The sequence below is a fragment of the Equus przewalskii genome, chromosome 8 (assembly GCF_037783145.1).
Source record: "Equus przewalskii isolate Varuska chromosome 8, EquPr2, whole genome shotgun sequence".
Classification (NCBI taxonomy): Eukaryota; Metazoa; Chordata; class Mammalia; order Perissodactyla; family Equidae; genus Equus; species Equus przewalskii.
Genome location: NC_091838.1, coordinates 84,880,237 through 84,905,007, shown reverse-complemented (window position 1 = coordinate 84,905,007; position 24,771 = coordinate 84,880,237). Strand labels below are relative to the sequence as shown.

The following is a 24,771-nucleotide window of genomic DNA, read 5'->3' as shown; positions in this document are numbered from 1 at the left end:
AATGTCTGTGAATCCGAAAGTTCTCAAGTTGTCCTCAAGTTGAGGAAGGAGAGGAAAAGAAAGCAAGAGGAGGGGACGGCCCCATGGCCTAGTGGTTAAGTTCTCACGCTCCACTTTGGTAGCCAGGGTTTCACCAGTTCAGATCCTGGGTGCGGACATGGCACTCTTCATCAGGCCACACTGAGGTGACATCCCACATAGCACAACCAGAAGGACCTACAGCTAGAATATACAACTATGTACTGGGGGGCTTTGAGGAGAAGAATTAAAAAAAAAAGATTGGAAACAGATGTTAGCTCAGGTGCTAATCTTCAATAAAAATAGAAGAAAGCAGGAAGATAAGTTAGGCAACTAAAGGTGGTTGGACTGCACGAGGGTGGTGCATTTTAACCAGGGGAGCAGCCTGTGCAGGAGGAATAAGAATGATCTGGAGACTCGGGCCAACCCCTGGGAGCAGATGCTGGCACAGTGATTTGGAGTCAGACCCGGGGGAAGGAATCCTAGCACTCCCACGTTGCCAGCTGAGTGATGGGGACCCTCACCACTTGGGACTGTTGAGGACAAACGTGCCACACAGCCAAGGGTTTTGATTGATACAGCTGATAGAGCTATTCTTTTTTTTTTTTTTTTAACTAAGGAAGATCTGCGCTGACCTAACGTCTGTTGCCAATCTTCCTCTATTTTCTACGTGAGCCACTGCCACAGCATGGCCACTGACAGACAAGTGGTGTAGGTCCAAGCCGGGAACCAAACCCAGGCCACCGAAGCACAGCGTGCTGAACTTAACCACTCGGCCATCGGGGCGGGCCTGATACAGCTATTCTCATGCTACAGAGCTGAGAGATGGAAGCCAATGAGGTGGTGTCTAGGTTTCAGAGAGTTTAAAAGGAGGTGGCAGTGAGAAGCAGGGGGTGGGTGGAAGGGAAAGGATGAGGTGCAGCTGCTGTCCTGGGTGAGGACAGCACCCGCAGGGGTCAAGAGAGGATGGAGTCTCAGAGTCCCCACCTTGCAGCCAGCTTGGCAATCCCCACATGGCTCAGTTTCTCAGAAACACTCACACGAGCCGACCAATATTCAATGCTCAGTTAATTCTCAGATGAAAGAATGACTAAAAATCAGAAACTTGGACAAAGAAAGTAGAAAAGAAGTCTAGAAAGAGGGACTCAGCCTGTCGCCAAGGAAGACCAAAACTACATCAAATTGGGCTCCTGCAGCTTGTATGCTGTCTGGCCATCCTGCATCTCATGGTGGTAAATGCTCCATGCCACCGCTGTTTGTAATCCCCGTCCCTGAGGGCCACTCCATCACTCCCTGGGATTACTGCTCATTGGCTCTGGCTGGGCCTGGTGGTGTTGGCCCCCTGCCCGACCCTCCTTGAAGCCGGCCCTGCTGCCCCTCCCCTCCCCCCTCCTCGCTGCCTCCTCACCCCTCCCGGCCCAGTCCTCAAAGTGGTGGCCTGGAAGGGGCTGCAATCAGCACACTTGCCCTCACTCATCCCCTTGAGTTTTCCCACTGTTTCTGGCGCAGCGGGGGTCTGTAGTGCCTCCCCTCGCTCAGGTAGGGGGATCAGCTGAGCTCTGGAGGCTGGGAGTCCTGCTCGAAGGAGACAGTGTGAGGCCTGAGGGGCAGCCAGGCTGGGCACACCCAGGGCAGCCGGCCACATGGGCAGGGCTGGGACCAGAGCAGATCCAGGTCTTGCACACTCTCCCACCCAGCTGGCCAGGCGGGGCCACCCACAGGACACTTGGGGGGTGAGAAGGGGCTCTAAGACCCCACCTGCAGAGCCCCCACTGCCTCCAGCCTCAGGACTTCTGGAAGCTGGGGTCGGTCTGGAGTGCTCGCCCAGCAAGGCCGCATTCCTGTCCCTTCCTCCAGCACCACGCCCCAGTCGAGTGTGACCTCTGATAGGGGCCCAGACACTGCCACTCCTGGCAGGTACAGTGCATGGGCACATCCTTAAAGGTCACGTGGTCCTGAAACAGCGTGGGGCCAACGAGGAGCTCTCTGTGGGCCACACCCAGGCCAGGCAAGGCACAAGGGAGCCAGACAGACCCCAGGCTGGGGCAGGGCCTGACGTCAGATGAGGTGTCTCCCCAGGCCTCGAGAGTGATTTCCTTGCAACACTCGGGGCCAGCCTGTGCCCCCTGCAGGGAGAAGACCACGGGAAGCCCCTGGAGAGCAGGGGGGTGACCAGGGCTGGCTTACAAGGAGCCCTGTTACCCTGCCCTGCGGTGCCACAAGTCTGCTCCCAGGGCCCTGTGTTTGCTTCCCTGTGCTCATGGAGGTGGCCTCACCATGGACAAACCATGCTGCCCTGGGTCACCCTCGCTCCCGCAGCCCCCTGCTCCCTTCCTCTCTCCCACCCAGCCCTGTCTCTTCACAGCCACCACCAGCCCCTGGGTTGGAGCCCTTCTCTCCTTGCCTGGACACGAGCTCCTGGCAGGCCTCACCTGCAGGCCGTCGAAGCTCCCAAGTTCCGCCCCCCACTTCACAGTGAGCGGAACAGGAAGGCACAGGGTCCAGCTCAGGTCCACAGAGCTCCAGGCACTCTCCCTCCGCACATACCTCACTCCTCCCCACCCTCTGGCCCACCGTCCTGCTCCATCTCCACCTCCAGCTGGCCTTCCTAGTCTGGCCTGGGCATTCCCTGACCTGGCTGTAGCCCTTGGCCGACCACAACACTGTCCTCTGAGGTGGAGAGCGTATGTTGGGTGCTGCAACTGGGCTCCACCCAGGCCGTCTGGCTTCATCCTGAGATCAGCTTATGTGGGAGGAATAGCCTCACTTTTGAGAAAAAACAGGGCTGTGAGCTCAGCTGTGGAACGCCTGTGGGTTGTTTCCATCCTGGGCACTGTGAAAGCCCCCCAAGCCTGGAGGACACGAGCCCTGAGGGCCACAGGGCCCCCCTGAGCCGTGCTCCCCCAACCCAGACCCACGTCCCGCTCCAACTTGCAGATCCTGAGTCCACGGTTGCTCCTGTGGCGCTGAACTCTCATGTGTGGAGGGACAACCAGAACTAGTGGATGCTGACCCTGCTCCACGCCCCATGGGGGTGGCACGTCGGGTGCTGGGGGCACCCCTCCAGGTGCGTCTGCAGTTGGCCCTCTCAGAACTCTGCTTCTCAGCATGAGTGTCCAGTCCTTCCCTGCAGGAGACAGTGAGGGACAGGGCCTGTGTTACCTGCTGGGGCCTCTCTTTGGGCTGGCTGCTCTGTCTCTCCCCAAGAACTCTGTCTCCCATCCCTCCTGGGAAGCAGCACATGCAGGGGGGAGACAACTAAAACCCAGAGACCATCACTTCAACTGCTGAAGCCTCTTGAGCTCTGCCACCTCCAGACCCTGAGGTCGCCTACCTGAGTGACACCTGCCCTTCCTGTCAGCCCAGTGTGCAGGTCACCTCCCAGCAGCTCCAGAACATACCACAACTCTAGGTCAAGCCTGTAATCACAGGACTAGGGCCTGAGCATTGGAAGCTCCTGAGAAGCCACCTGAGGGTCCACTCTCCCCCCAAGATGACAGCGTAGATTGTCCCTTGAGCATCTAGCAGCTGCACATGGTAGGAACTTGGCGTCTGTTGAATGCCCCAGTGAGGGGAGCAGAGTGGTCACGGAGAGACCTTGATTCCAGGAGTGGCTGGGCCAGGCACAAGGGGAGCTGGAAGGGTACCACCCCACCAAGGTGCCCAGTGGATGCTGCTGATGCCTGGAGGCCAGCCTGCAGGGAGGTGGGCCAAGGTGCCCAGGGGGAATGAGGAGTGCTGGTGACAGGCAGGGCTGGGGTCATGCCCGCCCCTACGGCTCTGGCTCGAGAAACCTGGTGACAAAGGCCAGGCCCCCTGGAGGTCCGGAGGGCATTTGAAAGGTGGGCCTGGTGCGTGTTGGGTGTGAGTCTAGGCAGCATCTGGTCCCTGGGCATCGAGCTCTGTGGAGAGTCTCCGATGTGGGTGAAGGTTTTGGTTAATTCACTACAGGAGCATGAAAGGGGAGCAGGGAGGGCCTTGGAGAGCCTGGCACTTAAAGAGAGAATGGTGTCAGAGGGCCACAGAAAGGTCCTGCAGAGGCGGGAGGTGATGCTCAAGGTGGTCGTTTCCGGATGACACCAGATCCCTGGCATTCCTCACTCCTGCCTCGCGATGCGGTTGCGAGGACCAGCAAGGAAGGCAAGTGAGGCAGAGGAAAAGCTCCCAGAGCCATCTCCTTCTGTTGCTCAGACACGCCAAGGCAGGCACTGGCCGTGGCCCCAGCCCGCCAGCGGGGCAGGGAGCCACTCTGGGTTTTATACGCATTTCAGAGGCGTTGGAGGACCAGAAGCCAGGGCTCATTTGCCTCGTGGATGTTTGGGGGATGTGTTTGGGGTCCCCTCAGCCCCTTCCCTCTCCATTGGCTCACACCTCCACTCTCTCCCTGTGTCAGCACACAGATTCTGCCATCTGCACTGAACCTGCCTCACCAGCTACCTGCTTCCATTTCATCTACCCTCCTTGTTTGTTGTTCTGATCTCCTGAAGCAGAACTGAATATTCTGGAATCATGCAGCAAACATACAGGACAGGCCTTTGTGTTTTCGCTTTGAGTTGATCCTCAGTTCACTGGCATGAGCAGAAAGGGGATTTCCTTCCGCTTTTGGAAAGAGGTTAGCAAATCCCTGAAATATTTGTAAAATATAATAGAGATGCCCTCTTTCCAAACACAAAGAAAGCCGATTTTCAGCTCTGACTTTTTTTTTCCAATTTTTCAAAATTGTGGTAAAATACACATAATATTTACCATTTTTTTCCTTTTCTTTCTTTCTTTTTTTTTTTTTTTTTTGAGGAACATTGGCCCTGAGCTAACATCTGCTGCCAGTGCTCCTCTTTTTGCTGAGGAAGACTGGCCCTGAGCTAACACCCGTGCCTATCTTCCTCTACTTTATATGTGGGATGCCTGCCACAGTGTGGCTTGTTGAGCAATGCGTAGGTCCGAGCCTTGGATCTGAACTGGCAAACCCTGGGCTGCGGAAGCAGAGTGCACAAACTTAACTGCTACGCCACCGGGCTGGCCCCCATCCTAACTATTTTTAAGTGTGCAGTTTGGTGGCATTAAGTATATTCGTATTGTTGTGCAGCCATCACCACCATCCAGCCCCATAGCTCTTTTCATCTTGCAAAACTGAAACTCTGTCCCCATGAAACAATAACTCCTCATTCCCCCTCTCCCAGCTCCTGGCAACCCCACATGCTACTCTCTGTCTCTATGAATTTGACTACTCTAGATACCCTACAGAAGCGGAATCATACAGTATTTGTTCTCTTATGACTGGCTTATTTCACTTACAATAATGCCCTCAAGGTTCATCCATGTTGCAGCATGTGACAGAATCTCTGTCTTTTTTAAGGTTGAGTAATATTCCATTATATGTGAAAACCACAATTAGTTTATTCATTCACCCATAGATGACACTTGGGTTGCTTCCACCTTGTAGCTATTGTGAATAATGCCACTATGAATGTGGGTGTATAAATTGCACTTTGAGGTCCCGCTTTCAGTTCTTCTGGGCATATCCCCAGAAGTGGGATTGCTGGGTCATATGCTAATCCTTTGTTTAATTTTTTGAGGAATCTCCATTTTACATTCCCATTGGCACAAGGGTTCCGATTTCTTGACATCCTCGCCAACACTTGTTTTCTGTTTTTTTGATAGTAGCTATCTTTTTTTTGGCTGAGGAAGATTCGCCATGAGCTACATCTGTGCCAATCTTCCCCTATTTTGTATGTGGGTCACTGCCACTTCATGGCTCACGAGTGATGCCATGGGATCCAAACCCACAAACCCAGGCTGCTGAAGTGAAGCACTCCAAATCTAACCACTAGGCCACAGGGCCAGCACCAATAGTAGCCATCCTAGTGAATGTGAGCCCTGGCTTTTTTAACTTGCAGCATTCAAATGGACACTAACAGGCAGCAGCTTTCCTCTTGGAAAAGAACCCAAAAGTATTATGGCATCTGGTAAAGTGAATTTCGTAAACATGCATCTCTGAATCCCATTTCAGCCTCATTTTTCCATATTCGGGTTCCATCCTGATTAAGCTTGAGCCTTCATTATGAGTGAAGGAAATCTGTTTCATTTCTGGAAATCCTATTTTATTTTCCTTTAAGGAAAAATAAGTTTGCTGACCCAGAGGTTAGTCGGTCTTTCAAAGAATCTTCTATGGTGCACATGTGTTCTTTGTTGAGCACAGGAGAGAGATGCAGGACCGAAATGCCACAGGCTCTGCCTTCCAGGGACTCAGGTCTGAGGAGAAGTCCAGCACAGGACAGGAGTTAGAAGCAGGAGACAGGGCCTCAGGAAGTGCTGGGAGCCACAGTGAGCCCAGCAGGGGTGCTGATGCCTTCCTGTGCTGGGCACGGGCCCTGTCACCCACCTCCTCAGGCCCCCTCGACATCTACTTCCAGCTCCTCCTTTCGCTCTCAGGATGCCCAGCCCCTGGCCTCCACAGGTAACATTTCCCTGGGGATTCAGGGAACATCTGCTTCTGTCCAGGATCCTGGGGTCTCCTGGTTCCTCCCGCCAGCTTTTGGGAGGAGCAGGGCTAGATCCAAAAGGCATTCCTAGAGATGGCAAATGATCCTTAGAGCAAGGCTTCCATACAAACCAGCCAGTTCAGAGCCCACACCCCCAACCATCTCCTTGTCAAACTCTCACACACCAGTCCAATATTCCCCTGCCCCAAATCACCGCAGGGCCAGGGATCAGACAACCAGAGACACCCTATAGCCTGGAGCCTGCTGAAATTATTCAAACTATGCACTCCTAAGCTTACCTAGTGTACCGGCGCTGCTCCGCCCATTCCTTGCTGCAGAAACCCCAGTAAAGGCTCTGGGCCACCCCCTTCCCTCCCCTTCCTCTGCCTCCCGACTGACCCGTGCTTCCTGCGCAGCCCTACGTGCTGTGCCCTGGACTGGTGCTTCACTGGTGGGCCGGGTGGTGTGCCCTGCCTCCTCCTTCTAGGGGCCTGAGACTATAAATATGTTCCTTCACGACAATCACTTCATGTGTTTATTGGACATCTGTATATCTTCTTTGGAAAAATGTCTGTTCATATCCTCTGCCCATTTTTTGATCAGGTTGTTTGCTTTTTTATTGTTCAGTTGTGTGAGTTCCTTATATATTACGGAGAGTCACCCCTTTCAGACATATGACTTGCAAATATTTTCTCCCAATTGGGTTGTCTCTTTGTTTTGATCCTAGTTTCTTTTTCTTTTTTTTTTTTTTCCTTTTTCTCCCCAAAGCCCCCCAGTACGTAGTTGTATATTCTTCGTTGTGGGTCCTTCTAGTTGTGGCATGTGGGATGCTGCCTCAGCGTGGTTTGATAAGTGGTGCCATGTCCGCGCCCAGGACTCGAACCAACAAAACACTGGGCCACCTGCAGCAGAGCATGTGAACTTAACCACTCGGCCACGGGGCCAGCCCCGATCCTAGTTTCTTTTGCCTTGAAGAAGCTCTTTAGTTTGATGAACTCCCACTTGTTTAATTAATTAGTTAATTAAATTAATTAATTTTTTTGAGGAAGATTAGCCCTGAGCTAACAACTGTTGCCAATCTTCTTTTTCTTTTTTCTGCTTTTTCTCCACAAATCCCCCCAGTACATAGTTGTATATTTTAGTTGTGAGTCCTTCTAGTTGTGGCATATGGGACACTGCCTCAGCATGGCCTGATGAGAGGTGCCATGTCCATGCCCAGGGTCCAAACTGGCGAAACCCTGGGCAGCCAAAGAGGAGCCTGCGAACTCAACCACTTGGCCACAGAGCCGCCCCTGACTTGTTTATTTTTTCTTTTGTTTCCCTTGTCTGAGAAGACATGGTATTCGAAAAGATCCTTTTAAGTTTGATGTCAAAGAGTGTACTACCTATATTATCTTCCAGGAGTTTTATGTTTTCAGGACTTATCTTCAAGTCTTTGATCCATTTTGAGTTTATTTTTGCATATGGCGTGAGATCATGGTCTACTTTCATTCTTTTGCGTGCGGTTGTCCAGTTTTCCCAACACCATTTCTTGAAGAGTCTATCTTTTCTCCATTGTATGTTCTTGGCACCTTTGTCAAAGAGTAGCTGTCCATAGATGTGTGGTTTTATTTCTGGGCTTTCAGTTCTATTCCATCGATCTGTGTGCCTGTTTTTGTACCAGTACCATGCTGTTTTGATCACTGTGGCTTTGTAGTATATTTTGAAGTCAGGGATTGTGACGCGTCCAGCTTTGTTCTTTTTTCTCAGCATTGCCTTAGCAATTCCGGGTCTTTGGTTGCCCCATATGAATTTTAGGATTCTTTGTTCTATTTCCATGAAGAATAAACCTCAGGTACATTTTAACACACTGTGAGACTCCTGAGTGCCCAAGGATGGTGATGGCCTGTGGAGGGTCTCTGTCTGCTCCAGTTTGTTAAAGTATTATGGCTCTGGGCCATCCATTAGAAACAGAAAGTGCCCTTGGAAACGCATCTCCTTGAAGGTAATTTTTAAACTGGGCTTTTTTCCTGGGAACGTTTACAGCTTGGCATCCGAATCCTAGGCTGGAAATAGCTGGGAAGGAAGCTGGGATGGCCCAGAGAAGAGGCACTGTGACCATGTGAGGGACCGTTCAGGCCCCTGGCTCTGAACGGTGTTTGCTCTGTGGGCCGGAGGCTCGGTGAGGATTGTGGGACTGGGGTGTGGAGGCCCGAACCCTAACCTTCTCTAGGACCCCGGGAGGGGGTCTGGGAGCTGACTCCGCTCACTTCCTTCCTTTGCTTTGCGCCAGATTTTACTCTGGCTGCGTCCGAACCCCGGGATTTGAAACCCGGGATCCGTCCATCAGTCGGGTCCTCCCCCGCGAAGAGATCTGCGCGGGCTCTGCCGGCCCGGCCCGCCCCCGGGCTGTCCGTGTGAACGCGGCTCGGCTGCTGCAGAGAAGGACGGAGCCACCGGGAAGTGGAGGCTCCCGAAGACGCAGGAGCGACCTCCCCGAGGCTGCAGGAGCTGGGCCGCCGAGGGGAGGCTCCTGCCGAGATCTAAGGAAGGGGGGTGAGCCCGCCCTCTCGGGCAGGGCAGAGCGTGGAGCTGGGGGAACACCCGGAACAGATGGCCCCGGGTCCGCGTGAAGCTGGGGAGGGGGGGCGCCAGGAGGAGAAGCCTCGGCCTGACCTCGGGGAGCGCCGCCCTCCGCCTAGGGGCCCACCCCATCGGTCTCGGGAGGTCCTGGGCCGTCCTGCTGCCCCGAAACCCGCGCCGCAGCCAGCGACCCCAGCCCGCGTCCGCGTTTACGACGCTCGCCTGAGCCTCTCTGCTTCTGGGTGGTCCACACCGTCCTCAGCTCTCACCTTCGGCGCCCCGGCCCTGCGGTGGTCGGCCCGGACCGCCCGCTCCTTCCCCTCGGCCCCGCGGCCCGGCGGCTACAGCTGGCCGACTTCCGGACCCCTCGGCGCCGGGCATTGCCTGGGTCGGGTGCGTTCTGCTGCAGACGTCCGGGCACAGACCCACTGCGGGGACAGCGCCCTTGGACTGGTGACCCGAGGTGCGCTGGGCCCGGCCCGGGCGACCCTCTGCCTTTCGGCCTGCTTCCTCAGAGGTCTGCTCTGCTCACTGACTTGCCGGGCCTTCACCTCCGGGGCCGCCGGACGCCTGAGCACGGTCAACCCGGGACTCTGGCCCCGCCCTGTCCTGGACTCCAGCCACGCCCCTCCCAGGACTCTGGCCCCGCCCTGTCCTGGACTCCAGCCACGCCCCTCCCAGGACTCTGGCCCCGCCCTTCCCTGGACTCCAGCCACGCCCCTCCCAGGACTCTGGCCCCGCCCCTTCTCTGGACTCCAGCCACACCCTCCCAGACTCCAGCCACGCCCCCCAGGGCTCTGGCCCCGCCCCTTCTCTGGACTCCAGCCACACCCTTCGAGACTCCGGCCCCGCCTCTTCCTTGGGCTCCGGCAGTGCCCCTCCCTTGACTCCGGCCCCGCACTCCCCAGGTTCTGTCAGGTCCCTCGCACTCTGGCCCCGCCCCTTCACCCGCGCCCTGGAGGTTGGGCTGGAAACCACAGAGACGGCAGAGCCTCCGAGCGGCCCAGAACGGCCGGAAGTCTACGGGACGGAGCGGGCGCGGGCTCCGACGCCCTTTTCCGGCGTCGCGGCGCGTTCCGAGCCTGGGCGATCCTCTGGGAGGGTGAGTCGTCTCAGCGGGCGCAGCCTCGGGCCAGGCGGCCCACGTGCTCCTCGCCCGCGGGCAGAGTGGCTGCGGCCGGCCCCCGCGTCCTCCCGCCTCCGCCACTGCGGGCCCCGCGCTCCCGGCCTCTCCGTGGGAAGCGCGGAAGGCGCGGCGGCTTGGGGGGACCGCGGGCGCCTGGCGGGGGAGGTGGTCGAGCCGCGCCGCGTGGCCCGCGGAGGCGGGAGGCGTTTGGCTGAATCCCGCGGGCCCGGCCGCCACGCTGCCCGCGCGCCCCCCGCGGCCTCGCACCGGGTCTGGGCGGCTCCACGGGCTGCAGACGCTCCTTCCTGCTAACCGCCCCCTTCCAGGGCCTTTTCGTCCCTCAGTTACTGCCCCTGGCACATCTAGACCTAGTGACGGTGGCGAAAAGGGCTGGGCCTTGGGCGGGGTAGGCTGTTTGCCTTCTCTGAGTTCCGGCTGCTGCTCAGGGGCTGCTCTTCTCTTCCAGGGACCCAGGGTCCGGCGCTGGAAGCTGCACTCCTGGCCAGGCCCAGGTGGGGGGCCCACCTGACACTGGTCGCCGCTGCCTGGGTCGGACTCGCTGTGCCCACGGCTTCCGCCCACAAGCCACTTTCTGAGCCAAAAGCTCCCCTAGGAAGCCCACTTATTCTGACCTCTTGGGGGATGTCTGGGGTGGGGGCCAAAGTTATGTAGGTGAGACAAGTGTTTCTGTATCTACTCCTCTTTTCCCTACAATCCATCATTCTGGCTCCTGTCTACTCCAATCTCCAGTCACACCATCTTCACCTTGCTGCCTGTGATCCAGCCCCACTGGTTTGTTCAGTCCCATTCCTTTCTGCCTCAGGCCTTTTGCACATGCTGTTCCTTTTGCCTAGAGTGCCATCCCCACCTCCATCACCTGGCTTCGTTAGCTCCTGGAGGAATGCTCCATCAGACTAAGTCAGAGTTTCCTGGTTTAAATGCTTTCAGAGTTCCTTGTATTCCAGCGCTATCACGGCTGCAATTTTGCATTTATTTGTGTGATTATTTAACTCTTTCTTCCACTAGACTGCTTCATGAAGGCAGAGCCTTGTGCGTGGTTCACTGCTGCATCCCCATTGCTCAGTCAAGCACCTGCCACACGTGGCAGCCACCCCTTTCCTGTTTGTGGAGTGACACACCACACGCTCTGAAAGATGAACAAAACTTCGAGGGGCAGATACTCAAGTGCCGTAGCCACTTGGGTCCCACCTCATGTCTCTGCCAGAGAACATCTCGGGTTGGAGGTAAAGGATCGGAAAACACAGTACTCCTCGATTAGCCTGGGAGTCAGAGATGTGGGCCTCCAGCACCCACCGTGACCTCTGACCCTTCCATTACTGCTGACAGGTATCTCGGCCAGGACAAGTGGATGCCCGCCCACCGAGCCTCATGGTAGGAGTCTGCCTCCATCCCCTCGCTGGTCCTGGAAGGGCCCCTGCCTCCTCCTCCGGGGACCCACCCTGGGCCCTGCCTGTTCCCTGTCTCTGGCCCTTGCCAGGCCCAGGCATGCTGCCCCCAAGGTCGTGAACACACTCCTGCCCAGACGGGCCCCCGAGGCTCACAGGGGCGGGCTGTGGATCACCATGGTCTGGGTCTCCCCTCCTGCATATTACCCCTCCCCTTGATTTTAGAGCCAGAGGGGCCTGGTGGCTGTCTTCTCCAGCCCTGTGGTGCGCGTGCCTGAGATGCCACGAGGCGGCGCCAGAACGGGGCTGGCACCCAGGGGTCCCTGGGCTGCTGGTGTGTGTCCTTTCAGGAGGCCGTGACATTTGGTGACGTGGCCGTGCACTTCTCGAGGGAGGAGTGGCAGTGTCTGGATCCCGGCCAGAGGGCCCTCTACAAGGAGGTGATGCTGGAGAACCACAGCAGCGTGGCCGGGCTAGGTGAGACTGCCCCTCAGGAACCCCCTGCATCACTGGTCACTGCATCATTGGTCAGCACCCACCCGGCCAGGCCTCTGTCACGCTGGGAATATGGAGGCTCTGTGGTCAGGCCCTTCCAGGCTAAGGGGTGGCCTTGGGCCTCTGAGTCTTTGAGGGTCGGGGTCACAGAGGGGTGGGCAGGCTCTAAGCCTTGCACATGTCACATGACTCAGTCCTCACTGGGTAGATGGACTTCTGGGAGCTAATAAATTCTCCTGTGCCTGACCTAATAGATTAACTTGTTTTAAGACATAGAATCCAAATCAGAAATAGCTTGGACAATAAGAGTGAAATCAGTGGTTTGTGGGATTCTCAGAAATGGTTGCATAACAAAGCCAGGGCTGCAGCGATGCCCCAGGGACTGCCTCGTGGATGCCCTCAGCGCCCCTCACCCCTCCTGCCCTGCCAGCAGTCTCCGTCTCATCTGCCCACCACCAGAGGCAGCCATTTGAGGAGCTTCTTGTCCGTCTGTTTTTTGCTTGTGTTCTTGCAAGATGTGCCCTGTTCCTTGTATTGCACTTTTGTGGAAGGGCGTTTGGCCTCATCGGTCTCCAGCCCCACAGCACGTGAGCACCCTGGACCAGCGAGTGGGGTGGGCAGGGGCGAGGTGGTCAGCAGGTGTCTCTCAGTGTGCTTGACCAGGCCTATACCCCTCTGTCCCAGCCAGCCTGGCAGGGCCCAGCTTTCTGGTGTGTTGCCAGGCAAACAAGCACATGGTGAGAGCCTTTCATGGTTTGAGCTTGCGTTTCTCTGATTACTGCTGCCTCAGCATCTTTTCAGTGGATGTAGAGTTTCTTCAGTAAAGGCTCTGCTCAGAGCCTTGGCTGTTACCTCCTGGGGTTGCTGGGCCTTGTTGATTGAAGGTGTTTATTCTTTCTTGTATTAGGTTTCATCTGGTCTAAAATGCAGTGCATTGTGATGCATCAGTGTTTTACATGCCATTAAGAGGTAGAATGCTGGTGATTAAACTGCAACACGATTTTTTCTTATCACTTAAGTTTTTTGTTTTATTTTTTTAAGAGTGAGCGCTCTTAGACTCATTTAAACGTGGTTTAGCATGTCTCACTGAAATAGAGAAAGCCACATGGAGTCAGTGGGCTTGGGTGTTCCTCACGTCCCCTCATGTCCTCTGGTGAAATCACTCTAGCTTGGTTTCCATGTCCACATTCTGACCTGTGGGCCTGCTGTGGGCCATCGAAAGCATGGGTGATGCAGCCTGCCTTTGTTTTTTTTTTTCCCCCAAAGATTTTATTTTTTAAAATTTTTCCTTCTCCCCAAAGCCCCCTAGTGCATGGTTGTGTATTTTAGTTGTGGGTCCTTTCTAGTTGTGGCACGTGGGATGCCGCCTCAGCATGGCTTGATGAGTGGTGCCATGTCCGCGCCCAGGATCCAAACCAGCGAAACCCTGGGCAGTTGAAGCGGAGCGTGTGGACTTAACCACTTGGCCACGGGGCTGGCCCCGACGCAGCCTTTCTTAAGTGTTGCTGGAGCTTTCTTCAGCGAGGCTGATGCTCACACTTTCTTGGCCAGCCCGTGGCAGCCATTCCTTCCGTGTGTGTCTTGGTGACAAACCCAGACGGCCCCATCGCTGTGCCCGTCCTCTTTCCTCAGGCCTGGTGTGCAGTCGCGGGCGCACAGGTGACGGAGCTGCAGTCAGTGCTCTGGCAGCAAACCCTTTGCTTCTCCATCTCAAAGGGACGCCCCGCTGCTCTTGGTCCACGGCCTTCTGCTCCTGCAGTAACTTCTGCGTCAGTGTCAAGTCACAGGGTAGTATTTTTGGAGACGGGTGGAGAGCAGTGAAACTCAGCGTGTGCTGCGCAACAGTGCGGGTGACTCAGCTGAAGGGTCGGGCCGGGTAGCTGTGGCCCAGTTTGTGTGCGCACAGCACGATGGCGGTCACCGCCACCCTCGACTGAGGGTGTGACCCAAGTTTAGAGAAGTGAGAGTCTCTTTAAGTCTGTCTTACCACACGGCAGATTCCCCGTAGGTTTTGTGCGTTGTCAGTATCTTTTCCCATTCTCTCATGTTAACTTTGTGAGGTCAGGTTTTCATGTAATTAAATCCAGCAGTTTTTGCCTTATGAATTGTGCCTTTGAAGTTTCGTTTAAAAGTTCTTTCCTGCTCTGGTGTCTTCACGATGGCCTGCCTTTTCTCCTGTGGATTTTATAGTTTATATTTCCTCTTTAGGTCTGAGCTCCACATTTGTGTGTGGATTTAAGCAAGGATTTTGTTTGAGTTTTGTCCGTTTCCCCAGCAGCCCGTCCCTTCCCGTGGGTTTGTGGAGCCGCCTTTCTTGTGTGTGTGACTGTGTGTTTGACCTTGGCCTCTTCCTCCATCTCTTACGAGCCCGCTCGCTGCTGTATGTTTGGTTGTTTTCTTTTTATTCTTTTTAAAATTTAACTTACCTACTCACGGGGAATAGGGTAATTCTTTCATATAAATTTAGAATAAGTTGAGTTCCTTAAAAATTGCACTGGAATTTTTACTGGGAATGCTTTGAATTTGTGGATACTGTGAACAGGACTGACATCTTTCTGATGCAAACTGTTCCCATACAAGACGGTGGAATGTGTCTCCATTTATTCCACTTACCTTCTGTGTCCTTTTTTAGAGCTCTGAAATTTTCTCCAGAGTGGTCTGGGTTTGGGTTGATCTGTGAATGTGCCTTTTCCATGTGGCTGTATTTTTAGCTGATTATTGGGCTGTGCAGAAATGCTGTTGGTTTGGGAGGGTTGATGTTGTATTTGGCAACTTAGTTGAATCCCTCCTGGTTCCGGTGTGCTCCAGGAGGAGGGGCCTGCAAGCGAGAGTTTGGTATTTTCCCTCCCAGCCCCAAGTGTCCCGACCTTTAGCAGTGGCTGGAGCTCAGGACTGCTGTGGGCATGCTTGCTTTGTTCCTGACTTTAAAGGGGATGCATCTAATTAAGAACAGAGACGGAGTTTTGTTTTTTTCTGGGTTCTTGGTAGAACTCACCTGTAAGACCACCTGGGCCTTGGGTCCTGCACTAGCATTCACATTTCTTTAATGTTTTATGGTCATCCAGCTGGTGGATTTCCTCCTGTGCTAATTTTGTCATTTCTGGTTTTTCTACAAATTAAGCTATTCATTTAGACTTTGAATTTTTTTAGCATGTATTTGCTTATAGTACTCTTCCTTTTTTTTAAATTTATTTTTTACTTTTTTTCTGCTTTTTCTCCCCACATCTCCCCCAGTACATAGTTGTGTGTGTGTGTATATATATGTGTGTCTATATATAGAGAGAGAGAGAGAGATTTTTTTTTTTTAAGTTGTGGGTCCTTGTAATTGTGGTGTGTGGGACGCCGCCTCAGCATGGCGTGATGAGCAGTGTCGTGTCCGCGCTCAGGATCTGAACCCGTGACTTCTGGGCTGCCAAAGTGGAGCACGAGAGCTTAACCACTCAGCCACTCAGCCATGCCTCTGGCTCCTCCTTTTCATTTTTGATCTCTGCTCTGTACCTGGTTGTTTCCCTTCTTTCTTTTATTTCTTGGTGGTGTCTTCGCTATTGACGAAGTTTTGATGAGTTTTGCCACAAGACTGTTTTAATTCGTCTTTTCAAAGAACCAGCTTTTGGTTTTGCTGATCTTTGGGGGGTGGGGGGAATGTTAGGTCTCTGTTCTCTATTTCGTTGAATCCTGCCCCACCTTTACTCTTTTCTTCCTTTTTATTTACTTGGGTTTGCTGTGTTGTTTTCTTCCCAACTTCTTGAATTTAATATTTACTGCACTTGTGTTTTACCATTTCTTTTTTCTGGTAAATGTATTTAAAAAGGTAAAATTTTATCTTTTGAGTACTGCTTCAGCTGCATCCTACAAATTTTGACTTGTAGTAAATACAGATGCTTCTCAGTAATTCACTGTTTAGTTTCCAGTAGCTACTGGTTTTGAGCTGGCCGTTGTGATGACCTTCATGTCCAGTCATATTTTCTTGGGCACGCAGCCTGTGGACTGCACCTTCCTCCCTTCATGGCTGGCCCGAGGGTGTTTCTCTCAACGTTCCACATGAGCGTTCCACTTGCTTCCTGCCCGCACCTGAGGCCTGCAACCTCGGGTCTCTCTGCCTGTCCTTCCCAACGCCACAGCCAGAAGCTGGAGGGAAGTGCCAACCAGAGGCCATGGACGGGCTGGGAGCATGTGGCTTCTGCCCAGCATGGGGGCTGGTGGCCCAGGAAGGCGGGTGTCAGGTGGATGCCCACAGGTCTGCGCTACTCCCCAGTCTGCCAAGGCCCTTAGGGCTTTGCGCAAGTTCATGAGCCTGGGGGTGGCCGCGTGAGGGTTGGACTCAGCACCTTCTGGTTTGAAATCCGCTTCATTTGTTGGCTTATTTTTGTTGCCCTTGTCTTGTTCCCTAACCACCCCAGTTCTTGGAGCGTCCCTGCCCTCTGCATGGGGGGACGGTGCGTCTCTGCTGAGGGAAGTGCTGGCAGAGCCTGGCTGCTCTATCCTCAGGTTCCAGCTGGCAGTCTTTGCAGCCTCTTTGGTGACAGGGTCCCCTGGGCATCCTGGGGCCGCTGCAGATGGGACAGGCTGGGCATCCAGGCATCCACTGCTGTCCAGCCTCGGGAGCTGGACAGATCTAGACAGAGGGACACTGCCCAGACCCTCACCCCCTGATGCTCCCTTCAGAGGCTCTGCCTACACCCCAGCCCTCGCCCCTTTACTCCTAGAAACTAGGGGCTGAGCCATGCGCTCCCAGCCATGCCAACGCAGTCTCCTTCTCTGCCATCCCCACAGCAGGATTCCTGGTCTTCAAGCCTGAGCTGATCTCCCGGCTGGAGCAGGGGCAGGAGCCATGGGTCCTCGACCTGCAGGGAGCAGAGGGGGACGAGGCAGCAAGGACCTCCCAGACAGGTGAGATTCAGGCATGTGGCAGAGAAGCCTCCAGGCGCAGGTGAAGGGGGTTTCAGAGAGCCCATGCCCAGCGAGGTCTGAGGGTGGGACGCTGGAGGCCGACCCTGGGGACCAGCCCTGCGGGCTTGCTGGGCTGCCTGGGAGCACCACGGGCCACAGGGTGGGCCTGCTGATGGAAGCACAGAACCAGCTGTGGGGCTGCCTCGGGAGAGACTGGACTACGGAAAAGCACAAACACAAAACACTTTCACGTTATGACAAAAACGAAGTTTGTTTTTCAGCCACATTTTATTCAGTTTCTGACTTTATTCATACTCTTACTGAGCAAAGGTACAAACATGGATCCGAGCGAGGTGCTATGCTTGGCTCTGGGCAGCCTCTCGGATAAACATTAGCCGTCCCTGACGCCCCGCCAGCAGCTCCCTCCATAACATCTTGGGGCGCTGGGTGACCCCAGCCTCTCAGGCCAGGCTCCAGGCTGTGTTAGTGGCCTAGGCTGCTGTAACAGCAGCAGGAACTGGAGGCTTAAGCAGCAGAGACTTACTGTCTCCTGGTCCTGGAGGCCATGTGCCTGAGGTCAAGGCCTCATGGATTGTCTCCCCTCTGGAGCCTGTAGGGAGGCCCCCTCCTGCCTACTCCGGCTTCTGGGGGCCCCTGGTGTTCCTTGGCTTGTGGCTGTGTCCCTCCACTCCTCCATCATCACACGACCTTCTCTCTGTGTCTGTCCTCTCACGAGGACACCAACGTGTTGGGTCAGGGCCCCGCCCTGCCCCACTGCATCCTCATCTTGACTAACTGTGTCTCAGCGAATCCTGTCTGCAGTCAGCTCATCTCCTGAGGTCCTGGGGCCGGAGCTTATGCACACCTCTTGCCGGAGCACGGTCAGCCCATAGCAGGGGCATCGGCCACCTCACAGTGTGGGCTCCCACGGGGCCCCTGTTAGATGCCATTGCCTCCAGCCTTGTCCAGACCTCCCTGGCAGACACGTCCCCCGTTGGGTCAGGGAGCTGGGTTTGCATGTGTCATGACCGAAGAGAGGAAATCCTCCTCCTGCTGGCCCCAGTGTCCTACAGTCACTGCCTTGCCCCCGTGCCCTGGAGACCCAGCATTCTGACAGTTCTGGAGTGCACTTCCTGCCTGCAAGGGCCTGGAGGCATTCTCCTTGAAACAGGTCACTGAGGCTCCGAGGCTGTTTCACACACATCGCTGCGCGGAGGACAAGGGAAGTGTGGGCAGGAATGTCAGGAGCCTTGACCCCTCCCCCTCCCACCCCTGTTCCCCAGCACTTTGGCTCCTAATCAGAGGCCCTGCCTTCCTGTTCAGGCCCTTTTCTGATCCTTCCTGGGAAGAAGGTGAAGCTATAGGCTGGCCCAGTTAAAACCCAGCCCCCGTTAAGTATTTCCAGGGTAGGGGAGACTTGAAAGGGGGCACTGTGGCAGAGAAGCCCGCCAGAATCAGCAGAGGGAGGTAGGTCAGTGGGTTTGTGTGCAGCGCACGGTCTTTATGGTGACAAGGTGGCAGACAACATCCCTGCGATGAGGCCAGAGCTGCTCGTGGACCTGAGCGCACGGGCAGGAGAACGGCCTCGGAGAGGGACATGGGGAGCATGTCAGAAAAACTACATGCCCAGCAGTGTGACTTGTGCCCAGCTGGTGCAGAGTGGTGGGAGAGGGCAGGGCCTGCAGCTGTGCCCCCGCCCTCAGTCACAGCCACTGTACCCAGAGCAAGCGGGCTTGGTCATAGCAGGCACACACGTCCCTCCTCTGGGGGAACATCGCCTCCAGAATGAGGCTCTGTCTTTCAGTATGTGCATGTTCTCAGAGGTTACCCAGAGCTCATGCAGAAGAGCCCTCCTGCTCCAGGGGAGGACGGGAACCCTGGGCCTCAATCACGGTCCCCAGGAGGCCTCATGGGCGGCATCAAGATAAACAGCCAGACATGAGTTAAAATGGTGAGGACAGGTTTCAGTCCGTACTAACTGCTGTGGTGGGGAGAGTCCTGTGTGAGCTGACTCAGTGTCCATGTCCAGAGGTGCCCGGGGCATGAGGGGCGAGCCGGCTCAGGAGAGCCAGGGGAGGGCCGGGTCCACTGACCCGCCTGGCAGGCATAGAGGTTAGGACCTTCCAGAGGGTCTGGAGACGGTCTGTCCTCAGGTGTGACTGGGACAAGCAGACGTCCTTCTGGCAGCCCTGCGTTTTCTCAGGCAGGCGCTTTAGGGGGCTGGGTCACCCTAGGGACGTGGCCTTGAGCTGTTAGAAGTGCTGTTAGTGTTTCATCCTGACCGGCCTGGCCGCAGAGGGCTGGTCTAGTCAGGAGAGGGTCGTTTCAGAGGAGGCCAGTACTGGTCAGTGGGACAGGAAGAGAGGGGCTGTGCTTTGTGAGGGGTGGTGTGGCCTGGAGGGACAGAAGGAGGGAGCGTGCGACATGCTGGGCCGCGCAGGAGGCCAGAAGCGGGCTGGGGCTGGAGCGGGGAGGCGTGTGGGGAGGCAAGAGCTTCATGATGTAACCCAGGCTGCCTGCTGACTGACTTACAGGGACCCGGGGAGGCTGACTCCAGGGTGGGTGGCGTCTGGGTGTCTCATTCCCTCCATGGCTCCTGTGGCTGCTTTGCCAGGTGGCGTTTCATTTCTTTCGTGCAACCAGAGTCCCGGGCTCATGGCTGGCTCTCCAGACAGGCGTCTCCACCGCCTTTTTCGTGGCCGTCTGCAGGGCCCATGTGTGCCAGCAGGAGGCAGAGGAGACCAGTGCCGGATGGCTGCTCCAGCCCTGTTGAAGGGCAGGTTTGCTGAGGTGGAATGATTGTGCAGCGAAGGCCAGGCGGGAGATGCCCTGCGTCTTAAGGGCATGGAGAGGTTGAAAGGGCACACATTTGGGGAACAGGACCCGGGTCCATTCCTGAACCTCTCATTAGCTGTGCAATGATGGCCAAGTTGCTTAACCTGTCTGAGCCACAAGCCCCTTATCTGTGGGGTGGCGATTCCACTACTGACCTCGTTGGGTTGTCCTGAAGACTAATTGAGGAATGACCAGGAACTGTACCTCGTGCATAGAAGATGCTCAGTGCACGGTGACCCCTTCCGCATCCCAGGACTGACTGGCAGATGCAGATCACTGTAGCTGGAGTGAGCACTGTTAGGGGCTGGCAATAGCCCTGTGACTGGGCCCCTGGATTTCACTGTGGGGTGGAAATGGGCTGCTTACGCAGGTGGTTATGATGCTGGTTATGAAGCTGGTTATGACCCTGATCGTGATCATGGACACCAAGTTGGTGTCTCACTCAGCAAAGGTGCTGTCTGGGATTGCAGAGTAGGAAAGAGACCGACACTTATTTGGAGAGTCCAGAAGGAAAGTGGACATCAGGAAGGCCTCATGGGGGGCAGGCAGGGGTAGGTGGACCCTCCAGAAACCCAAGGGAAGGAGAAGTCAGTATGGGCCAGTGGGTGTGGCCACCTGGAAGCTGAGGGGCAGACCCACGTGGGACGTGGTCAGGCACAGGTTGGAGGGAGTGGCTTGGCAGCAGCTGGAGAAAGCAGAGTTCAGGCCTGGGGTCCTGCCCTCTCAGGCCCACCCTTCTGTCCCTCGGCAGCTCTTCTGTCTCATCTCCCTCAGTATGTGCCTGTCGCTCTGTTCAGGTTAAAATCCCTCTTCCTCCTCACACTCTACCTCTGGGTTTGGGCGCCTCTGCCCCCTATGCCCAGCCGTGCCATGCGCTGAGTGTCCCACCCTCTTGGGATCACTTGGCTTCTTTGCGGGTGTTTCCTCGTACCACTTCCCTTAGGACGAGCCCCTCTGCTGAGTAACCCTGTGAAGGAGGGTGGCTCTTAGCACTCTGCCAAGTACACGGGAGTTGAATGAATGCATGAAATAAAAAGTACAAGTGACACAAAACTTTGAGAACTGTTAAAGACGTCGACTTTTTGTGGCGTCTTTCCGCATGGAGTGTATTGAGGCTCACACAGCCTGTCCTGGGTAGGGCTCAGTTCCCAGGGATGCTCTGTACCACACCGCCCGTCTCTGTCCTTTCTCTGAACACCGGGCTAAGGAACGTTTCCCTTCCTCTTTATTCCAGATTCCACGATTAGGACTGACAGTGAGCAGGCCTCTGAGGACACTGGTGTTCTAAGTGCAGATTCCCATGCAGAGATGGTCCGGATCCCCCCACAGGATGTTTCTCTGCGTCCTAGCATTGGAGACGCCTCTGAGTCTGAGGTCTGGTCAGAGCGTAAGCCAGGCTTCCTCTTCCAGAAAAACTGCTTGAACACAGGGGCTGTGGCCCCGAGAAAGGCCTCTGCCAAGGGGGGCACCCAGGGTCATGGCGAGCTGGGGAGCAGCGGCGGCCTGGGTTGTCAGCCCAGTGAGAGTCAGGGCAGTGCCATGGAAGGCACGTCCCGAAGATGCGACGTGTGTGGCAGGAGCTTCAGATCTACCCCTGATGTTGCTCTGCGTCAGGGAATTAGTTCACAGAAGAAACTTACCAGATGTCAGGAGTGCCAAAAAAAGTTATCTGATTGCTTACAGGGGAAACATCAAGGTAACTGCCATAGAGAGAAGCCATATGAATGTGAGGAATGTGGGAAAGTCTTCAGACTGTGCTCACAGCTTAATCAGCACCAGAGAATCCACACTGGAGAGAAACCATTCAAGTGCATTGAGTGTGGAAAAGCCTTTCGTCTGAGCTCAAAACTTATTCAGCATCAAAGAATTCATACTGGAGAGAAGCCGTACAGGTGCGAGGAGTGTGGAAAAGCCTTTGGTCAGAGCTCCAGCCTCATCCACCATCAGCGGGTGCACACGGGAGAGCGGCCCTATGGCTGCCGGGAGTGTGGGAAGGCTTTCAGCCAGCAGTCTCAGCTGGTCCGACACCAACGGACCCACACTGGGGAAAGGCCCTACCCATGCCGGGAATGTGGGAAGGCCTTCAGCCAGAGCTCCACCCTCGCTCAGCACCAGCGGATGCACGCCGGGGAGAAGCCTCCAGCCCCACGAGCCCCAGAAAGCCCCAGCCTTGTCGCCCCTCAGAGAATCCTCGCTGCAGAGAAGCCGTTCAAGTGTGGTGAGTGTGGGAAGGCGTTCAGGTGGGTCTCTCGCCTCAGCCAGCATCAGCTGACTCACACTGGAGAGAAACCTTACAAGTGCAACAAGTGTGCAAAAGCCTTTGGTTGTAGCTCACGGCTCATTCGGCACCAGAGGACACACACTGGAGAAAAACCATTTAAGTGTGATGAGTGTGGGAAAGGCTTTGTCCAGGGCTCACACCTAATTCAGCACCAGAGAATTCACACAGGAGAGAAGCCCTACGAGTGCAGTGACTGTGGGAAAGCCTTCAGCCAGAGCTCCAGCCTCATTTACCATCAGAGGATCCACAAGGGGGAGAAGCCCTACGAGTGCCTCGAATGTGGGAAGGCCTTCAGCATGAGCACACAGCTCACCATACATCAGAGGGTGCACACTGGGGAGCGGCCCTACAAGTGTGGCGAGTGTGGGAAAGCCTTCAGTCAGAACTCCACCCTCTTCCAGCACCAGATAATTCACGCTGGAGTGAAGCCCTATGGATGTAGCGAGTGCGGGAAAGCCTTCAGCCGGAGTTCGTATCTTATTGAGCACCAGAGAATACACACTCGAGCCCAGTGGTATCATGAATATGGGAATACCCTGGAAGGTTCTGCCCCCGTGAGCCGTAGAAAAGTTAATACTGTAAAGAAACTGCATAAATGTAATGAGTGTGAGAAAATATTCAGATGGCGCTCGCATCTAATTATACATCAGAGGATTCACACTGGAGAGAAACCTTATAAATGTAATGAATGTGGCAAAGCTTTTAATCGGAGCTCAAGGCTGACTCAGCATCAGAAAACTCACGTAGGATAGACCTTTATAATGTGTAAAAATGTGAATAAACCTACAGCCTTAACTTACTTATTTTATATGGAATCATTTATAATGACAAGAATTTAGAATGTTGGGAAAGATTCAGAATTGCTCTCTTAAAGAATATTCAAATTCATACAAAGCGTATGTTTGTTGGGATCTTTGACTCTGTCCATTCAATAAAGCCTGTGCCTCACCTCAGGGTGCACATGTATAGAGCCCTGAGTTCACCTGGGATGACCCCAGGTCCTGTGGATGAGGACAGCCCGGTGAGCTCTGCCAGACAAGCAGGTTGAAGGAAGTTCCCAAATGTCTTCCCCTGAGCACAGGGTCTCAGCCTGGCTCCAGCGGTGAGGATGAGTTAGCTTGTGTTAGCGGGAGTCCAGAAGAGGCGTGCCTACAATTCCCGTCTCCCTTCTTCACTGACTCCTTTTCTTTACATGTCGTCCCCCATCAGAGCCATGCAGGGCTGCAGCCCACGCAGGCCAGAACGGCCGGGTGCCAGCCTCTGCTGAGTCACTGGTCAGTGTGATTGCCTCTTGTCAAGGACGGATGTGCACAGGCCCTCCACAAACAGCACCTGGGCCCAGGGACCTGCTGTGTAACCGTGATCTCACTTGCCGTCCCCAAAATCCAGGGCCTCTGCTCATCTGAACATTGTCATAGGGTGGTCATAAGACCTAAACTCTGCACAAGGACTCTTCTCACAAGGCGAATACGAGTGGCCCCTTGCATCACACCCATGAGACCCAGAGCCAGAGTCTCCAGCCAAACACAGCGTGCGGACCTGGGCCTCTGCGCTGTGGGGGCGTCTCTTTAGCCAGCAGACCCCACGGAGGCCAGGATGTGTGTTGTTTATTGCTGCTTACCAGATTTCCTCACAACTCCTGCCACACAGCCTGCCAGGGCTGGGAGTGTCCATGGGCCGACAGGTGAGCCTGGGGCCTTTGCACAGAGGTCAGCTGGAGCCAGAGATGGAGACTCAGCAGGAGTCAGCATGTGGGCCTGGTCACGTTGGTCCCCCACCCCCAAGTCCCATGGGATGACAGGGCCCCGATGGCTGCCATGTACACTGCGTGTGTGTCAGCTGAGAAGCAGCTTGGTGAACTCACCACTTTAGTAGTGAGCAGGGAGCAAGTCTGCTTGCTTGTTGGGAGCTGGCAGAGTGGGGGTATTACCTCATCCCTCAGGGTTTTTGTGCCAACACAGCCTTGAGAAAGGGCCCAGGTGAAGAGTGGTCAGGGCCATGTGGCGTTCTTGGCACACATGGTAAGAACATGTGGGGAAGACCGCCCCCCCACGCTCTGCCCCGTGGCCTGAGGCCTTCTTGCCTGAACTTGAGTTTTCACACGAGCCAGCCACTGCTTTAGCCACTCTGGTTAATATGACCGACAGGTTGGGGACATATCTGTTGTCTCAGAGAGCATCTATTAAGGCCTTCGGGTGAGGCCACAGGAGAAGGCCAACATGCAGTGTTGACCCAGCCCTGCCCCAGGGTCCTGGACTCACCAGCTGAACAATTCCTGAGGACCAGGAGTCTTTTTCAGATTGGCTGCGACCCAGTGCCACCCACTCAGGACCTGCCGATCTTTGGTGTCATTGCCAGTAATCACAAGGCAGTGTTTGGGCCACAGTGACCCCTATCCCAGTGGAGAGGCCTATTCGTCCCACATATAGGCAGCTAACCCAGAGGGACACAGGTCACTTCAGGATTTGTTACAACACTTGATTTGGGTCACTGTGAGCCCGTGGACAAGTTCCCGAGACATTGCAGCCTTGATCACCATGCAGGGCACAGCCCGATAGCGGGTTATAGATTTGTATTAGGTGAAACAAGTGCTGGCCCCTTGTCTGCACCGGGAGGTTCCAGAGCTTTCTGGTGGCGTTGGGAACAGCAGAGTTCAGGACTGTTGAGTCCACGTAGGTT

At 55.1% G+C, this 24,771-nt stretch overlaps 1 protein-coding gene across 16 annotated transcripts; it reads left to right on the top strand.

Annotated features, from left to right (window-relative positions):
* Positions 1-8,870: 8,870 nt before the first annotated feature.
* On the top strand, positions 8,871-22,891 carry ZNF7 (zinc finger protein 7). 16 transcript variants are annotated; one of them, XM_070632365.1, is made up of 7 exons: positions 8,871-10,161; positions 10,652-10,857; positions 11,212-11,429; positions 11,533-11,577; positions 11,942-12,068; positions 16,860-16,976; positions 21,046-22,891. In XM_070632365.1, the coding sequence occupies exons 3-7, from the start codon at positions 11,340-11,342 to the stop codon at positions 22,842-22,844; spliced, it is 2,178 nt and encodes a 725-aa protein (XP_070488466.1). In that variant the 5' UTR covers positions 8,871-10,161; positions 10,652-10,857; positions 11,212-11,339; the 3' UTR covers positions 22,845-22,891. The 16 variants fall into 16 exon arrangements, with proteins under 16 accessions (XP_070488466.1, XP_070488469.1, XP_070488468.1 ...); XM_070632367.1 differs by having other exon boundaries at positions 9,931-10,161; positions 10,652-10,697; XM_070632370.1 differs by having other exon boundaries at positions 9,959-10,161; positions 10,652-10,697; positions 16,863-16,976.
* Positions 22,892-24,771: the final 1,880 nt, after the last annotated feature.